At 40.5% G+C, this 16,117-nt stretch overlaps 1 protein-coding gene across 1 annotated transcript in view; it reads left to right on the forward strand.

Moving 5' to 3' along the window:
- The window catches only part of LOC149174642 (zinc finger protein CONSTANS-LIKE 9-like), a 105,633-nt gene extending 91,453 nt beyond the window's left edge, over positions 1 to 14,180 (forward strand). The window contains exons 4-5 of the mRNA XM_089419368.1: positions 13,211 to 13,536; positions 13,707 to 14,180. Of these exons, the coding sequence (XP_089275494.1) occupies positions 13,211 to 13,536; positions 13,707 to 13,836 (456 nt within the window). The 3' untranslated portion in view covers positions 13,837 to 14,180. The remainder of the gene's footprint in view (positions 1 to 13,210; positions 13,537 to 13,706) is intronic.
- The last annotated feature ends 1,937 nt before the right edge of the window (positions 14,181 to 16,117 follow it).

The following is a 16,117-nucleotide window of genomic DNA, read 5'->3' on the forward strand; positions in this document are numbered from 1 at the left end:
ACCTCATGGGTCACCAAATGAGTCGAAGATGCCTGTAGACCATCTGTATGGGCTCAAATGATGGTGTAGGTGATGACACATCATCCTACAAGACCTAGGTTAGTTGCCAAGTGCAGGGTACATCTATGGGGTTGGATGGGCAAAGGCGAACCAGGTGCATCTTCCTCATCCAATAGGTTGGTCTCGAGCCAATATTTGAACATCTCTAGGGATCCATGGATTGTTGTCTACTTTTGTGGAGGTCCATGGCTCTCAACACACATCCTACATGTGCCAATGTAGCCCTCTGGAGCGTTAGGACCACGTATAGGGAGACCAAACCCAAGATGGAGACCACTTGCAATCCTACATAAGATCCAATGCGTCCCTTAGCCTTCCAGTACAACAAGTCATCAAAGAAATCGAGTAAAAGAGCTTACAAACCATGGACCACAAATGGGGACTTCATAATGGCCCACCCTTCTATAATGGGCTTTGGCATGTGCTAATGTCTCCAAACTCCAAATGGGGTTAATCAAGTATCCCATTAGGTGGTTTCTACTTTTAAAGGGGATAATATGTCCAAGGTACATCCTTTAAAAGGTGGTGGCATGTGATAAAGAGGTGAATGGATTAGGGAGTGAGAAGGGGAAGCGTTGTGCCACATGCTTGTGTACAACGGTAGCTAGTAAGAGGAAAGCCTGCACTTGGGTATAGAATGTATAGGAGGGAGCAATCGTGGTACATGAGGTGCCCCAACCTTGATTTTTCCACCCTTCTTTATATGCCTTTTTCCTTTTTATGATTTTTTTTTAATTAACTGCTCAGGGCTCAAGGGATAAAAGCATGATTTGTGAGATATAGTAGTGGATACCCCCTTTTAAGGTAGGACAATTCATTGCCCACTAGGGGTTGGGACAATCATGGGTTCTTATATGATGAAGGGGGCTCATAGAGCCTGTAGGAACCAGGATGATGGCCATGATGATGGGGTAGAGCTCATGTATTGGCTCTTGCCCACGTGCTAAATGTGTTTGTCCCGACCATCTTTTGCATTTTGTGGTACGCTTTCCTATTTAATGTGGTCAATTGTGCTTTTACTTTTCTTTTTCGTTGCATCAACCTCTGAGGCATCATTTTAGGCTTGACCCAAGGTGTGGGAAAGGGGAAGGGAAGAGCTAGCCCCATCTGGACCCAGTGGAGGAATGTGGACCCAGGTGGGAGAAATGATTATTAGGGTAATAATGAGTGGAAAAGGGGTAATATATGCAGATGAAGGAGTGAGACCATGCAACCAAAATCAGGGTTTCCCGTGAAATACCATCCCTAAAGCCAAATGGTCAATAAAAGAGATCACACGCGACTAGAATCCCATGTTAATTTCCAAAAAGGGGGTCTAGGGGACAAGAGCACAGATCTAGCCCATTTTTGCACCGAATCCCCCCATTAATCCATGCCTAGAAGTGTCCATGATAAGCAACTACAATACTCAATTACCAAATGACAAGGCATACCTTTAGGTTTGGGAGGCCCACCTTCAAACATATGATCATGACAGATGGGTGAAGGACCACATGGCTGGCTCAGGCAGCAGAGAAGTGGCACAATGAGCTAGTTGGTGGCTGCAAGGGACTGCTGGCTTCTAGTTGAGGACCATCTTGGAGGAAATTTTTCTCCTAGGGATGTCACCTACAAAATGGTGGGTAACAAGTCTCACTAGACCAGGGCCAAAAAACTTACCTCCTTGGTAAAATGAGAGAACAGTCTTACGGTGAGGATTGGTCAATTATCCAGATCACCACTTAATCCGCGTTAAAACATCCAAAACATTAAGTAAAAGCATATGATTGCAATATGGTTAAAGTACTTACCAAATGATGACCCACCTTCCTTCAAGGGGAAGGCCAGATGGTGTGAGGTGTCTAACCGATGCAAATGGCTGAGGATCATGGCACAAGATCATGTATTGAGCAATGTATGGTTGTTGGCTGGTCGACTATCCAAAGTAGGAGAATTTTGTTTTCGTATGGAGTTACCCACATTTTGATGGGTAACATCTAACCCCAACTCGAGCACATGTGTTCACTGTGTTACCCACCACCTGTGAGTAGTATATATAGGATAATTTTTTTTCTCCTAGATGACCAACAACCCCTTGCAGTCACCAGATAGCTCGATGTGCCATTATCTCCGCCACTTGAGCCAACGATGTGGTCTCCTCGCCCACTTGTTATGATCATGTGTTTGAATGTGGGCTTCTCGACCCCGAAGGTATGACTTTTCATTGGTATAGTTGAGTAATTTTTCTTACTTGTCATGGGCACTTTGGGCATGGATTGGTGGGGGGATTCGACAGAAAGAGTGGGCTAGGTCTGTACCCTTGTCTTTAGTGCTCAATTCTGTGGTTAGCCTTGTATCCTAGTCCCGTGGGATCTCCTTTACTAGCCCATAGCTTCAGGGTTGGCACTACTTAGGAAATCCCGACTTTGGTTGTGTGGTCCTGCTCCCCGACACCACATACATTCACCCCTTCCACTCATTTTAGCCCCATTCATCTCTTTTCCCATGCGGGTCCACATGTACCACTGGGTCCACATAGGGTTAGCCTCCCCTCCCCTTCTCCACACCTTGGGTTGAGCCAGGAACGATGACCCAGAGGTTGATGCAGCTAAAAGAAAAACGAAAAGCATAATTTGGCCACTCTCAATAGGAAATGTACCACAAAATGCAAATGAACGTTGGGACATACAAATTTAGCACCTGAGCAAAAGCCAAACATGAGCTCTCCCCCTTATCCATGGCCATCACCTTGGTTCCTATGGGCCCTAGATGAGCCCCCTCCATCATTAAGGAACCCATGATTGTCCCAACCCTTGGTGGGCGATGAACTGCCATACCTTAAGGGGGTATCCACTGCGATATATTACACATCATGCTCTCATCTCATGGAGCCCCGAGCAATTATGAAGAAAAATCAGTCAAACGCGAAAGGCATATGAAAAAGGGTGGAAAAACAAAGGTCAAGGTAACTCATGTACCGCGATTTGCTCCCTCCTACACTCATATACCCAGGTGTGTAGGTTTTAACCCCATACAGAAATTACCTGCATACGAATTCTAAAACACATAAAATAAACAATGCAAGAGCATAACACATAAAACACATATACATAGAGATTTTCCCCTGGATCCCAAAACCGGGACTACCAGCTTGATTTTTCATTATATTCCTTTCAATGTTACAATACATATTTATATATGCTGAAGCATCCAATACCATGGACTGAAAACCATCGCGTCCAAAACCATGGACCAAAACCCATCGTGTCCAAAAAACATGTGCGAAAATCATGCACAAAACCATAGGTGGGTCTGCCCAACCTAACATAGGGTCCAAAACCAAAATTTTCCAGGGCGCTGCCCCGGACCTCATAAAGTGGGGTTACAGGTACCCCTCAAACCCCCTATGACCTCCCCCCCTCTAAGCCCCGATTAACTACATGGGCTAGTCACGGAAAGAATATAACACAACCCAACAAGGTGTGGGTTTCCATTATTATAGCTACCCTTGTACCATGACATGTGGTTTGGATGTTTCCCTTGATCCCCACTTCGTTCCATTACTATATCATTTTCCACCTACAACTTGGAGAATGTATCATGGACATGTCACCTATGTTACTTGGGAGCAGGAGCGGAAGCGGGGAGCGGGAGCGGGAGTGACCCTTTTAGAAGCTCCCGGTTTGGGAGCGAATCCCGGAGAGATTTTTAAAAAAAATATATATTTTTTATATTTTTTAATTTTTGATACATATATGTCAACAAAAACATGTAGAATGATGAATTAGACATAAAAAAACATAGATTGATCATTGATCATTGAACCGTATCACATCAATGATCAATCATCTAGAAATTATAATCTTCATCGACCATGTCCACAAGTTAGTAAAATACATATTACAATTGACATATTGAGTCTCGTGAATCATGATTCATCAAATTCAATCTTAAAGTTTCAACTTCAAGCTTTCAAAATTGAAAATTCAATATATAACATTTATCATCATTGATCACCAAAGTTGTACTTGCAAGCTAAGTTTAACCATTACAAGAAGTAATATCTTAGATATTTCTAAGTCCTAACTTCTAACTGTTAACATGAAATGAAATGTTATAACATGAAACATGAACAATGAAATGAAATGAAACAACTTTAGCCTTTCACGAAGCATCATTTTCATAATTCACAATCATTACCAATGAGTTATAAGGCAAGCCAACTTCAAACTTCAAATTTTCATTGTCACAGTCATATATTGTTTACAAAAAATATCATTATGATATGAAAGAGTCAAGAGTCAAGGACTCAAAACTCAACAGTTATGAAAACTAAAGTCTAATAGAAACTAGAAAATACAAGTAAACTGTAAATCTACATGTGGCCCTTGCCACGAGAGTCTCCAGGAGTATAAGCAGGTCGTGGTGGTCTTCTAGGAGTCTCCCGCACAGACCGACGACCAGAACTAGAAGGCACATGCCCTCCACGTGAGGCTGTAGATGGAGGTGGCGACAGCAAAGGAACAAGACTCGGACCTCGAGCATTGCTACTGGATGGTGGAGGTGGAGGTGGCATGGCTGCTGTCGCTGCTTCATCTTCATCCCTTATAAGTTCCTCTTCCAGTTCTTCAAGATGTACAATGCCATCCTCCAAATTATCATCCTCTGGGTGATTGTCCCAAATTTTATATGTGGGATCCTCATAAGCCCGATCACAGTAATGGCTCAACAACCTCAAGTTGTAGTGCACATAAACCAAGCTTTCTGCTTGGTTTTCATTGAGTCTGTTTCTTTTCACATTATGTATGTAGCTGTAGGTGCTCCAACACCTCTCTGCAGAAGAAGTATTTACAACCTGCGAAAAAACTTTTTTTGCCAATTTTGGCAAAAGTCCATGGCCGCCATATGTTTCCCACCATGTGAGAGAATCAAATCTATCTCTGTTGTCCATTGCATGGAATTTACCATACAAACCAGTGCCACTGAAGTATTTGCCTATTTCAAGGTGCATCGCTGCGCATTCCTCCCTGTCAGGTATCAACTTTTCTAATGCTTGCAAATATCCACTAGTTACCTCTGGATCTAAATGGGGTTTGGTCCTAATCCCACCCCCTGGTGCAGGTTGGCCCAACCAAGATGTAGAGTAGTATTTTGGCGTAAGGATATACTCCAAGCAATGTAGTGGAAGATTAAGTTTATTCCACCGTTTACACACACAATCATGAATCAGGTTGTACAAGTTGGGATCTCTGTTATGAACAATATCTTTTATTTGCCCCAACATGGTATCCATTTGCTCATACACCTCGCCAATCACTGGTTTGTCTGTATTTGCAAACCGAATCGTGTGATAAATGGGCTTGGTGAAATCCAATACTTGCCTCACACTTGTCCAAAACTGACCATCAAGAGCGGCCTCCTCCACTAGTTCAAAACCTTCCCTGTCAGCTGCATTTGTAGCCCTTTCCTTTAATACCTGCCAATGTGGACTTGATACCATGCTAGCCATTGACTTTCTTACCTTCAAGAGGCGCCTGAAGGTGAGGCAATAGCTACCAAATCTGGTCTTCACAATGTTCAACAACTCCAATCTCGAGTGATTGCGGAAAAGGCCATGGGTATTGCTATGATTTGTAATAAATTTTATCATTTGTTTGCCTTTTTTGTACAAATCACCAATCCATTGGTATTGTGCATTTTTGTTCTTGACAACATCATGCATCAGAAGGTTCAATGTGTGAACCAAACATCCAGACAAAAATATGTTGGGGTATTTATCCTCAATAATTGCTCTCGCTGCCTTACAATTAGCAGCATTATCAGTGATGACTTGGATGACATTGTATGGCCCAATACGGTCAATTGTTTCAAGTAATGCTTCTGCAATGTTGATTGCGGTCCTGAACTTGTCTGAGTAATCATGTGCAGTTAGAAAGATGGCACCACTAATAGAGACAGCAAGAACATTTATCAATGGCTTGCCTTTTACATTTGTCCATCCATCAGATACAATGGACACCCCATGGTCAGTCCAAGCACTTGTCATTCTATTCAAAGAATGTGATATTTTTGCTTTTTCATGATCAAGTACAACGGTTCTTGCCTTGTCATACCGAGGGCTCTTGTATCCGTTAGGCGCATCATTTATGGCAGAAACCATTTCGTGCCAATAAGGTGAGCGAAGAACATTGAATGGTATCCCACATGCATAGAGAAACCTGTAAATGTTTGAATCCACATCATTTCTACACCCCTCATCAAGGAAATCTGATATGGTTCTACGCCTTAAAGATGATGACCCTGTGCCTCCATATCCACTGCCTTGGGAGGATGCTGAAGGAGTTCTTTGTGCTTGTAGTTGTGAGCTTGGTTCAAAGAAACCCCTTGATTTTTTTGATTTGTATTGGGCTTCCTCCTCTTCCCTTATGTATTTGGCTCTATCCGCTGCTGACACCGCTGGACAAGTTTTGATTCCTATTTGTTTGTCTCCATCCCATGGCCTTTTCCTGCAGAGGTGTTTTCTGGCACGGGTGTATGAACCTGTGTAATCATTGTTGCAATGGGGGAAATGAAATTTAGTGGTTCCACCCCCTCTCCCTGTTTCAGCCCTGTTAACATATTTCCACAATGGGGTTTGGTCTTGTTTAGTTTTTTGAGAGTCATGTTCACCCTCCTCCAGCTCCTCACCGGGGTTTTCATCAATTCAACTTTCTCCAGCTTCTTCATCCCCCTTTTCATTTTGGCCCCTCCGTTTCCTACTCTCCAGCACCATAATAACCATAAAAGGGACTAAGAAGAGGAAAATGCCAAGAAATATAGCCAGGTCCATGGTGTTTGATATTTAGGCTTTTGAATCTGCAAATTAATTTAATTTATTTAGATTAATTAATTTAATTTAGATTCATGATTTTTAAACTAAATAAAATTAATAAAATTAATAAACTAAATAAACTAGATTAAACTAACTAAACTAACTAAATTACTAAATTACTTACCTCTTTGCAGGCTTGCTCCTTTCTCCTCGACGCTTGCTCCTCGCTCCTTTGCTCTTGCTCTCCAGCTCTAACTCAACTCATTCAAGTGATAATGAAATATTTTTAGCCCCATTAGGCTTTTAAAACAAATTTTTATTTTTATTTTTATTTATTTATTTATTTATATTTTATTTAAATTTGATTTTTTTCGGGTCCGTGGTTTTTTTTTTGTTTTCTTCTCCGCCGGATCACTCCCGGCGCTGAACGATTCGCTCCCGGATTGAAAATTTTTAATTCGGGAGTGGTCGGGAGCGATCGCTCCCGGGCTGTAATTTTCGCTTCGGGAGCGACGAGGGCGACGCTCCCAATAGCGATTCCTAAATTGGCAGGGAGCGAAATTTTTTTATTCGGGAGCGCGCTCCCGACCCGCTCCCGCCCGGAGCGCGGATTGGGAGCGGGTTCGAGGGGGGGGGCGCTCCCCCGCAACATAGCATGTCACCCACTTTAGAGGTTGAAACCACCTAATAGGGTCCTTGATTAACCCCCTTATTGAGCTTGGAGACATTTGTACATGCCAAAGCTTGATATGGAAGGGAATGCCACCATGAAGTGCACCATTGGTTCCATGACTTGTAAGCTCTTTTACTTGATTGGGTCATATGAATTTGACCAAGGGAGATGGATACATTCACCTGAGAGGCCAGAAGGACTTCATTGGGTCATAAAGGACTTTGCAGAGGTGAATGGCCTAAGGAAATTACAGGATTGGATAGATCTTCTCCTGAGAATCCAAAAGGACTTGGTTGGGTCATAGAGGACTTTGACCCGAGGAGATAGATGTAATTCACTTGAGAAGCCATAAAGGACTTTGGCTGGGCTAGTTGGCCAAGGGTGAATGCTCCAAGGGCAGATTCTCTCCTAAGAAGCTAAAAGGACTTGATTGCGTCATAAAGGACTTTGACCAAGAGGAGATTGATACATTTACCTAAGGAGCCATAAAGGACTTTGGCCAGAGGTAAAAGGCCCTGGATACTCACATTGCCTACTCCAGGATGGAGTGATCTATAGATGTGCATGTGAGGAGTTACATTGCCCACTCCAAGATGGAGTTATCTATAGACATGCATCAACATGACAAACTCTTCTTTTGGAGGAGAAATTTCAGCTAAGGGGAAATTTGTTGTAGCCAAGGAGAATACCTCCCTCGCTAAAAGGGAGTGTTGATTTTTTGTAGCTTTGGGAGGTATTCCTGCATGCCAAGAGATCTTCTAAGTCAGCTTAGGAAAATTGTGAAAATAAAATAAAATAAATTTTATTTTAAGCATCATGTAGGCTCAAGAAATCAAGTCAGCCCCACCATGAAAGGGTGTGTCCCTTGGTCAAATTCAAACTCATTTGACTTATATAAATACATGATGTGCTACTCCACTTTGACCAATTCAGATTCATCATATAATCTCTCTTCTATTCCAGCGACACATACGAAGTCAAAGAAGAAGATTTGGAGGTATAACCGAGCTAGTCTCTTGACTATTTGATCGAGTTTTGATGGAGTTTACAAAGCTATCATTTGACCAAATTTCACTGAGCAATAGGAGGCTGCACGTGCAGACTTTGACCACAGATTTTTGACTAGAATTGACCGTAGTACGGTGTCAACAACAAGTCCTAGTTGACCGCAAGGGCTAAGTTGACTAGATTTGATTTCTTGGCTGGTTTGGCTAGCATTGACTAGCTTGAATTTGACCAAGTTTGTCTAGTATTTGGACTTTGATTTTGGCACAAATTTCTAGACAATTTTTGTAATTGTAAACTTGGCTTAAGAATAATTTCTCCTAGAAGAAAAGTTGGTGGATTTTCTCCCAAGTTTGGGTTTCCTGGTGTAAATTTCTTGTCTCTATTGTGCATGGTTGTCTCTTTATGTTCTTACTATTTTCACTGCATTAGTGTTGAAATATTCTGTGTATAATTGCTCTATAATATCAGTGGCATAAGATAAATTGTATGAAGATTATTAGGTAGTAATTATTAGATTAGAAGATTGGTTTCTACTATGCACCTTGTAGAAAATTCAACACTTTATAAAGGAGTAAGGAGTTTAACCTTAGATTGGATAAGCACTACTACAAGCTAGGGCATATCGATATACAATGATAACTCAATAACTCGGCCTCAATAACTCTTCCTCCATGTCTATAGAAAAATGTTGGGAGAATTCCTCCTCCATATCTTGGAAACTAGAAGAACACTAATGAAAGAAAACCCCATAAAATATTCACTGCTTCAATCGCTGTTGAAACCCTTACTGGTACCAAATTCGAATGATCATTATGATCTCCAAAGCTTCCCATCTATTTCCTTTATAATCTTTCGTTGAGAAATCAACGAGCAAGATCTAGATTTGAAATGATCTGATTGATGGCTAAAATCACTTAGAAACTTTACTAGAAGTCTTTACAGGAAAATCGATGATGCCTCAATTATTACTAATTAATTAATCCGTTTCACTATGTTAAAACTTAGGAAAATAATAAAAATTGATTAATTAATTTAATTAAGACATTTACATTCAAATGAATAACTTGGGCTTTGAGATATTTTCTGCTCATGTTCCTAGCCTCACTGACACCACCTGAGGCTAGAACACCTGTCCAAGCTACATCAACCAACAAAAGTGCCCATCACTCTGCTTTGGAGGGGCAACGTTGCATCTGTAAGGTCATAACTACTCTCGACAAGGTGCAAAACCTTTGGGAAATGTTGTGCAGTGGAATAATGTAATGTGCCCTCAAAGGCCTCTGCTGCTATATGAAGAACCACCTAGAAAAGCCATCTCAAGATCAAGTGAAAGCCACCAATCATTAGGGACAATGACCATAGATGCATCATAGTGGACCATGCTTAGTTGTTAGGGGCATAATAACACTTCAAATTGAGATCATCTTCAAATATCTAACTAGACCAAGTCCCATAAAAGTGTTTCCTACTTGTGTTAGGGATGGCTAGTTGGTCAACCTTATTAGGTGTTTCTAGCCCCTAAGGTAAGGTGACATATCCTAGGTCAACCCTTCAATCCATAGGTTCTTGTAATAATAGTTGCAATGGAGGGGAAGGACTTCAGGGCAAGGTGTTATGGCTATGGGACCAACTAATGGAGGTCCATCATGCTAAGTGTATAGATGTAAGGAGGGAGCAATTATGGAAGCATGAGTTATCCCTTTCCTTGGGTTGCTTTTTCCATCCCTCCAATGCGCCTTTTACTTCTTTTTGATAATTCTTTGAATGGGAGCATAGCTTAGAAGCCCAAAATTGTTTTTAATGATTTAGCATTTGTTTACCCCTTAATGATGAGTCATTTTCTTGCTCATGAGGGTTGGGACATCAAGAGTTCCTTTGTTATGTGATGGAGCATCAAGTTCTCAAGGAATTGGGTGATGGCTGATATGGAGGGTAGAGCTCATGCTAGGATTTTGCCCATGTGCTAATTATTTTCCCGAACATCTTTTGCATTTTAACTTTTCTTTTTCTTTCGTTATGGCCATTTTATGCTTTTAACTTTCTTTTAGCTGCATTTACCTCAAAGACAAAGTTTCCAACCCAAACTCAAGGATGAGGATAAGAGGTTGCCAATCCCAATGAACCAACGACCACAAGCCCAAGGAATGGAGATGAAATCATGGGAATGATGGAAGGTGGTAAGTATGGAATATCATGGACACACTGCTTCAATCCAAGTCTCCTAAGTAATGCCCCTCCTATAACCCGAATGCCTCAAAAGTAATCCCATTAGACTAGGGACAAAAAAGACTAACCTCCTTGGTAAAGTGAGAGAATAGATTTACAGTCAAGATCATTCAGTGATCCATATCACCCCTTAATCCATGTTAGAAAGCCCAAAACATTAAGTAAAAGAACATGATTGCAAGATGGTTAAAGTACATATCGAATGATGACAAACCTTCCTTCAAGAGGAATGTTGTATGGTGAAAGATGTTTGACCGGTGGAAATGATGGAGGATCATGGCACAATGTCATGTACTGAGCAATGTAGTGTTAGTTTTTGTAGTATCGGATGGTGTTTTATTTTGGAGCTTTGTAGAGAGGCTAAAACACAGGAGTTCTCCAAAACCTAGAAATCGTTTATGGAAATTCCACCTAGAGATGGCTCAATTAAATTAAAAAAATCCCAAGTCTAACTTAGGAAAAATGGTTAATTAATAGTAATTAATTGAGAAAGGTGAAAATTCTCTAGAGACTTACATGGATTGACTTGGAGATGATCTTAGCCATCAATTAAGTTTCAATCTTGGCCGTTGGAGTCCCAACTGGAGATTATAAGAAGAGGTCGATGGGTAGATGGAGAATACACCAGTGGAGATACTTAGTTGCCTAGGCAGTTCAATTTTTTAGTGCAGGTGATTCAACAGAAGAGATCGAGCCAGTGGGTGAGTAGCACGTGGTAGAGGGGCAGCATAGCAATATTCTGTAGGAGATTTGAGTGTCGGAGAGTAAAAAAGAGGAGGCTGAAATTGATCTCCAAGAGGCTGCGCATGGGCGACGCAGAGCCTCAATTGAGCAATTCGATTTTGCTGAGGAAAAGCGTGTTTTTAGTTCCAGTGGCCAGCAAAATTTTCCAGTGTCGGAGAGACAGCTTCCCAGTGAGCAGTAGGCATGACAACTTGATTGGCAGTAGTTCCATGCTGAGTGTGATAGGGTCTGCGCAAGGGTGACATAGGGCTTGCATAGAGCAGGTTGGGCGGCTTGCTTTTCAGAGGCAATAAAGTGTCGGGATTGTTCGGAGAGAGGGTAAAGTCCCTCAGTATATTTTTATCAGTATTTCTCTTGGGTAGATTCACTAGTTTGGCGACATTTTATTGTACTCAGAAATTTTGCTATTGCATAATAATAAAACCCTCATTTACTGCACTGGTTTTCCCGCATTGGGTTTTTCCGGGGACATTTGTCCAAAAATAATAGTGTCATAAGTTTTGTGTGTGCTAGCATTTCTCAGTTTCCAGCATTTTAATTTCTGCAGTGTTTATTTTATTTGTAAAGAAATTGCAGTGTGATTAATTCGATATTAATCAAAAACTTAATAAACTGATAATCAATTAGGAAAATTAATTCCAGTTGCTGCATTTCAAGGAATTTTCACATGTAGAGCTGCTGGCTGGTTGGCTGTCCAAAGGAGACATATTTTCTCCCATGAGGTTACCCACATTTTGGTGTGTAATAGTTACTAGGAAAATCCAACAACATCATGAAACATCTACCTCCTAACACCATCATTACACCCTTGGTGGGGCTAGAACTATCATGCATGAACGAGATGTAGCGCATCCAAGATGTACAAGTATACCAAAACCACTCCAAATGAGATAGCATTTTCCATAACCATCAAATATGGAACCATGTGAGAAGACAACCAAACCAGCCAGCATAATCATCTGACCGAGGACAAGTCAGATTCCCCCAACCTCCATCAAATGATCCAATTCTATGAAGAGAAGGAGCTCCATGAAGATGTATCCTCCCATGCCAGTCCAATTTTCCATGATACCAGCTGCATATCTACATGATTATGATGAAAATCACATTGTGGAACCTCATACAATATGAGGATTAAAACACATTAAAGCAGATCTAAACGAAGAGATGATTGCATTCAAGGGAGCAGTAGCCACACTGGTAGCCACCTTGTCATCTTGAATGATTAGTATTGCCAGCCCAACAGTAACCATATTAAAAAGACCACATCAGGGCTGTACACCTTCACCTAGACAGATGTTTAAATATTCAAATTTTCAATCATTCATTTGCACTCGGCATTAATCATCAAATGTGCAAAGTGATATCTACAGAGTTCTCGAATCCCACTCATATCTCCCAAATTTATTGTCTATGATGTTTTGGTGCATTCTGCAGCTATCAACAGCATAGTTGTGCTTTTGGCATTAATTGTTTTAAGAAGCTTGATCTTCTGATCTTGGTTTTTTGTTTATACAGAATTCTGGAGTGGAAATTGCTATGCACTCGTTATTGTTCAGTTTGCTACGAGAGTAGACAAAATCCAACCATTCCAACAGCTTCAATAATTTACTAACCTGACGTGCATTAGAAAATTGTCACAATATATCTCAGTTGCATATCCCTTTCTACTTTACTGATGTTTAATACTTTATGATGTTTTCCTCCAGGCATCTTCTCCACCTGCAGGTTGCTATGCAGTTTTATCATCCGGAGAAACTTCACGTCCTGTAACTGGAAGAACAGTTCAAGGTGTGCCAGGTCCAAATGTACCTAGCAATATTAGACATTATGTGCAGCCAGCGCCTGCTTGTTTGCCACAGTCTCTCTCAAGCTATAGTGGGGATGGCAATGTTGCTGATTATCATGACTGTGGTGTATCCACTATGTTTCTGAAGGTAGAGCCTCCATGGGGATCTACAAACACCGATTCTGCATTTTTGAATGCTAGGGGTAATGCAATGATCAGATACAAGGAGAAAAAGAAGGCCCGCATGTATGTCATCTTTTATATGCCTTTTTAAACTTCTACTGATGAAATTTCTCTGGATCGTTTTAATTCATAAATTTGAGGTTTTGCATTGTTCCCTATCTACAGGGTTAGAAGTTGTAACATTCCACGAAAATATAGTAATTAACTATCTGGTATGTTTCCTTGAAGAACAGGTATGAAAAAAAGATACGCTATGCTTCTCGTAAGGCTAGGGCAGATGTACGAAAGCGCGTAAAAGGTCGTTTTGTGAAGGCAGGAGAAGCATATGATTACGATCCCTTAGCTACAACTGGGTTTTATTAAACTTTCAGCAATTTCTAGTGCCGTCTGTATTTAATTTTCCTGACTGTTTCAGTCTCAACTCTCAATTAGTTTCCAACTTGGCAGCATAAAAAAGTGCCATTTGGATTCTAAGATATCTACATGTTTTGATAAACCTGAGCAACATTTATGTAAATGGATTATTGTATTGTCAAATAGCCTCTAGCATGGTTGGGTAAACCAGCTCCAGTTCATGTATCTTGGTCACTCGAATTTTCACTGATCACTTATTTTGTTTTTGCACCCAGTTCAAAGTGGCTTTTGTTATTTTACTTTGGTAATGGACCAGATCATCATGGCTTAAGAGTGAAAGCTTTACTGTTGTATTTTGTTCATGTCTACAGTGTGATGATGGAGAGTGAGTAGTCATTTCTATGTATGTCAAGTCACTTGGTTTGTACGCTGTTCAAAAAATGACTTGGGAACTGAGATTGTACTAGATGATGAAGAGTTGGGATTTTGAAACGATGAACAGCATGTCTGTGGGAAAGAACAGTTGTTACTGCAAAACTATTCTAATATGCCTTTCCTTTTAACATTTTGGGAAGACATTATAATATATTTGTACAAAAAAAATCACAAAAAGCAGAGTTAGGAGCTTGACAAAGCTTTGCTTACCTTCCCTACCTAAGCAAGGAGGGCCAGCCTTTGACTGAGTCTCTAGGTCAGCATCTGAAATAATTTGGAAGAAGATAATGCTTTGTTTTGCTAAGCTATCCATCATCCTTCTACATAACAAAAAAATTTCTTCAATACCACCAAATACAACCCTAGGAAGGATACAAATATGAGCCAGAGAACAAAGAAAAAATTTCAATCCAGTTTCTTGTAGAACCTCTGGGCTTTTTAGATACAGGCGTTCTCCAATTAACAGCCTCCAAAGATGTCCTGGAAGATGTTCAATGTTATTCCATATTTTCCTTGCAATTTTTCACTCACTAAATATCATCCTACTAGATATTTTGATTTCAAATGATTTTTTATTGGACACTCAAACAATGTGATGTCTCAAGCAACATTTGAAAATGAATTTTATGGAGTTTGTTTTCATGTTTCTGTTCAACGACTGCTCCATTTGTTGGAAATTGGAATAATAATCAGTAGTCCTGAAATTGGCTTAGCATTATAACCGTAGTTAACTACGTCAGTGTCTGAAGATATTGTATAACTGTTCCTGAATGTTAATCTTTTTATGTCATATGCAGTATAATTCAGTTTTATAATTTGCAAACTCGTGAAAATCAAATCAAGAAGAAACCTGGTAGTTTACTTTCTCTCCCATAAGGTTTGAATGCGTTTTAAATTTTTGAAAACTGCTTTCCTTCATCAATTGGATTATGCCTTGCTGACTCTTGTACATGCAGAGACTTCTTCTGCTGACTCTTGTACATACGGAGATTTCTTCTTTCAAACGGTGATCAAATATCGAGCAGCTTCTGCTCAAAAGAAAGTTGCACCTTTTTGAACCTTGTTCATGACGTTTTATAGAGGACATCTTTTAAAAATCTGCCTTGTTTGATGGAATAACATATTAGCATTTGGTTTAGTGTACTTGCAATGCAACCACTTGATCTTCTGGCAATTGACTAAAGTAAAGTACATTTCTTGTTTTTGTATATCATCCAGGTGGTTCCAGAATCACTCCTTGATCAAAAAGGGCTTAGGAAGACTTAAAAAATCAAAGTTATTGGATTGCAGTGAAACCAGGGTCAGATCAAAGAGCTCATCGCAAGCTTTCCAATGGCACAAACGACACCTCAATCCGAGTTCGTATGTGAAAATTATGGCCAGTCAAAGTTTTGGTCGACTTGGCCCATTCGCTAAAGTTAGTAGAGTGCCAACTAAATTTGGAGCCCGACTGAATCTGGCGGAGAGGCTAAATTTGGCACGAATTAACGAGGCAACAATTTGACACTTAATGGTGATGGTTTCTAGTGCCGGAATTGACAAAATTGCCGCCTACTTAAAAAAACCGTTGACCACAAAAATTAGGTTGGAATTTTGTGACCAATTTATTATAAAAAAAAAAAAAATTAAGAACCCCCGCCACCTCCAACAATATAATATAAAATGTTATATTAAAATGGCCCAGGTGGGTCGGCCATTCAATGACCTTACCATATAATGGGGGGTCGGCCGAGTTCGAACCCGCTTGACTAGGTGGGCTGGCCCGCTAACAGGCGATCCCAAATTTAAAACAACTACCACTTCCAAATAATACAAAACACCACCCAACAAACTGCCAAATGCCATATGGGGGGGT

The sequence above is a fragment of the Pinus tabuliformis genome, chromosome 4_1 (assembly GCF_031772625.1).
Source record: "Pinus tabuliformis cultivar Carrire ecotype Pingquan chromosome 4_1, CPIR1, whole genome shotgun sequence".
Lineage (NCBI taxonomy): Eukaryota > Viridiplantae > Streptophyta > Pinopsida > Pinales > Pinaceae > Pinus > Pinus tabuliformis.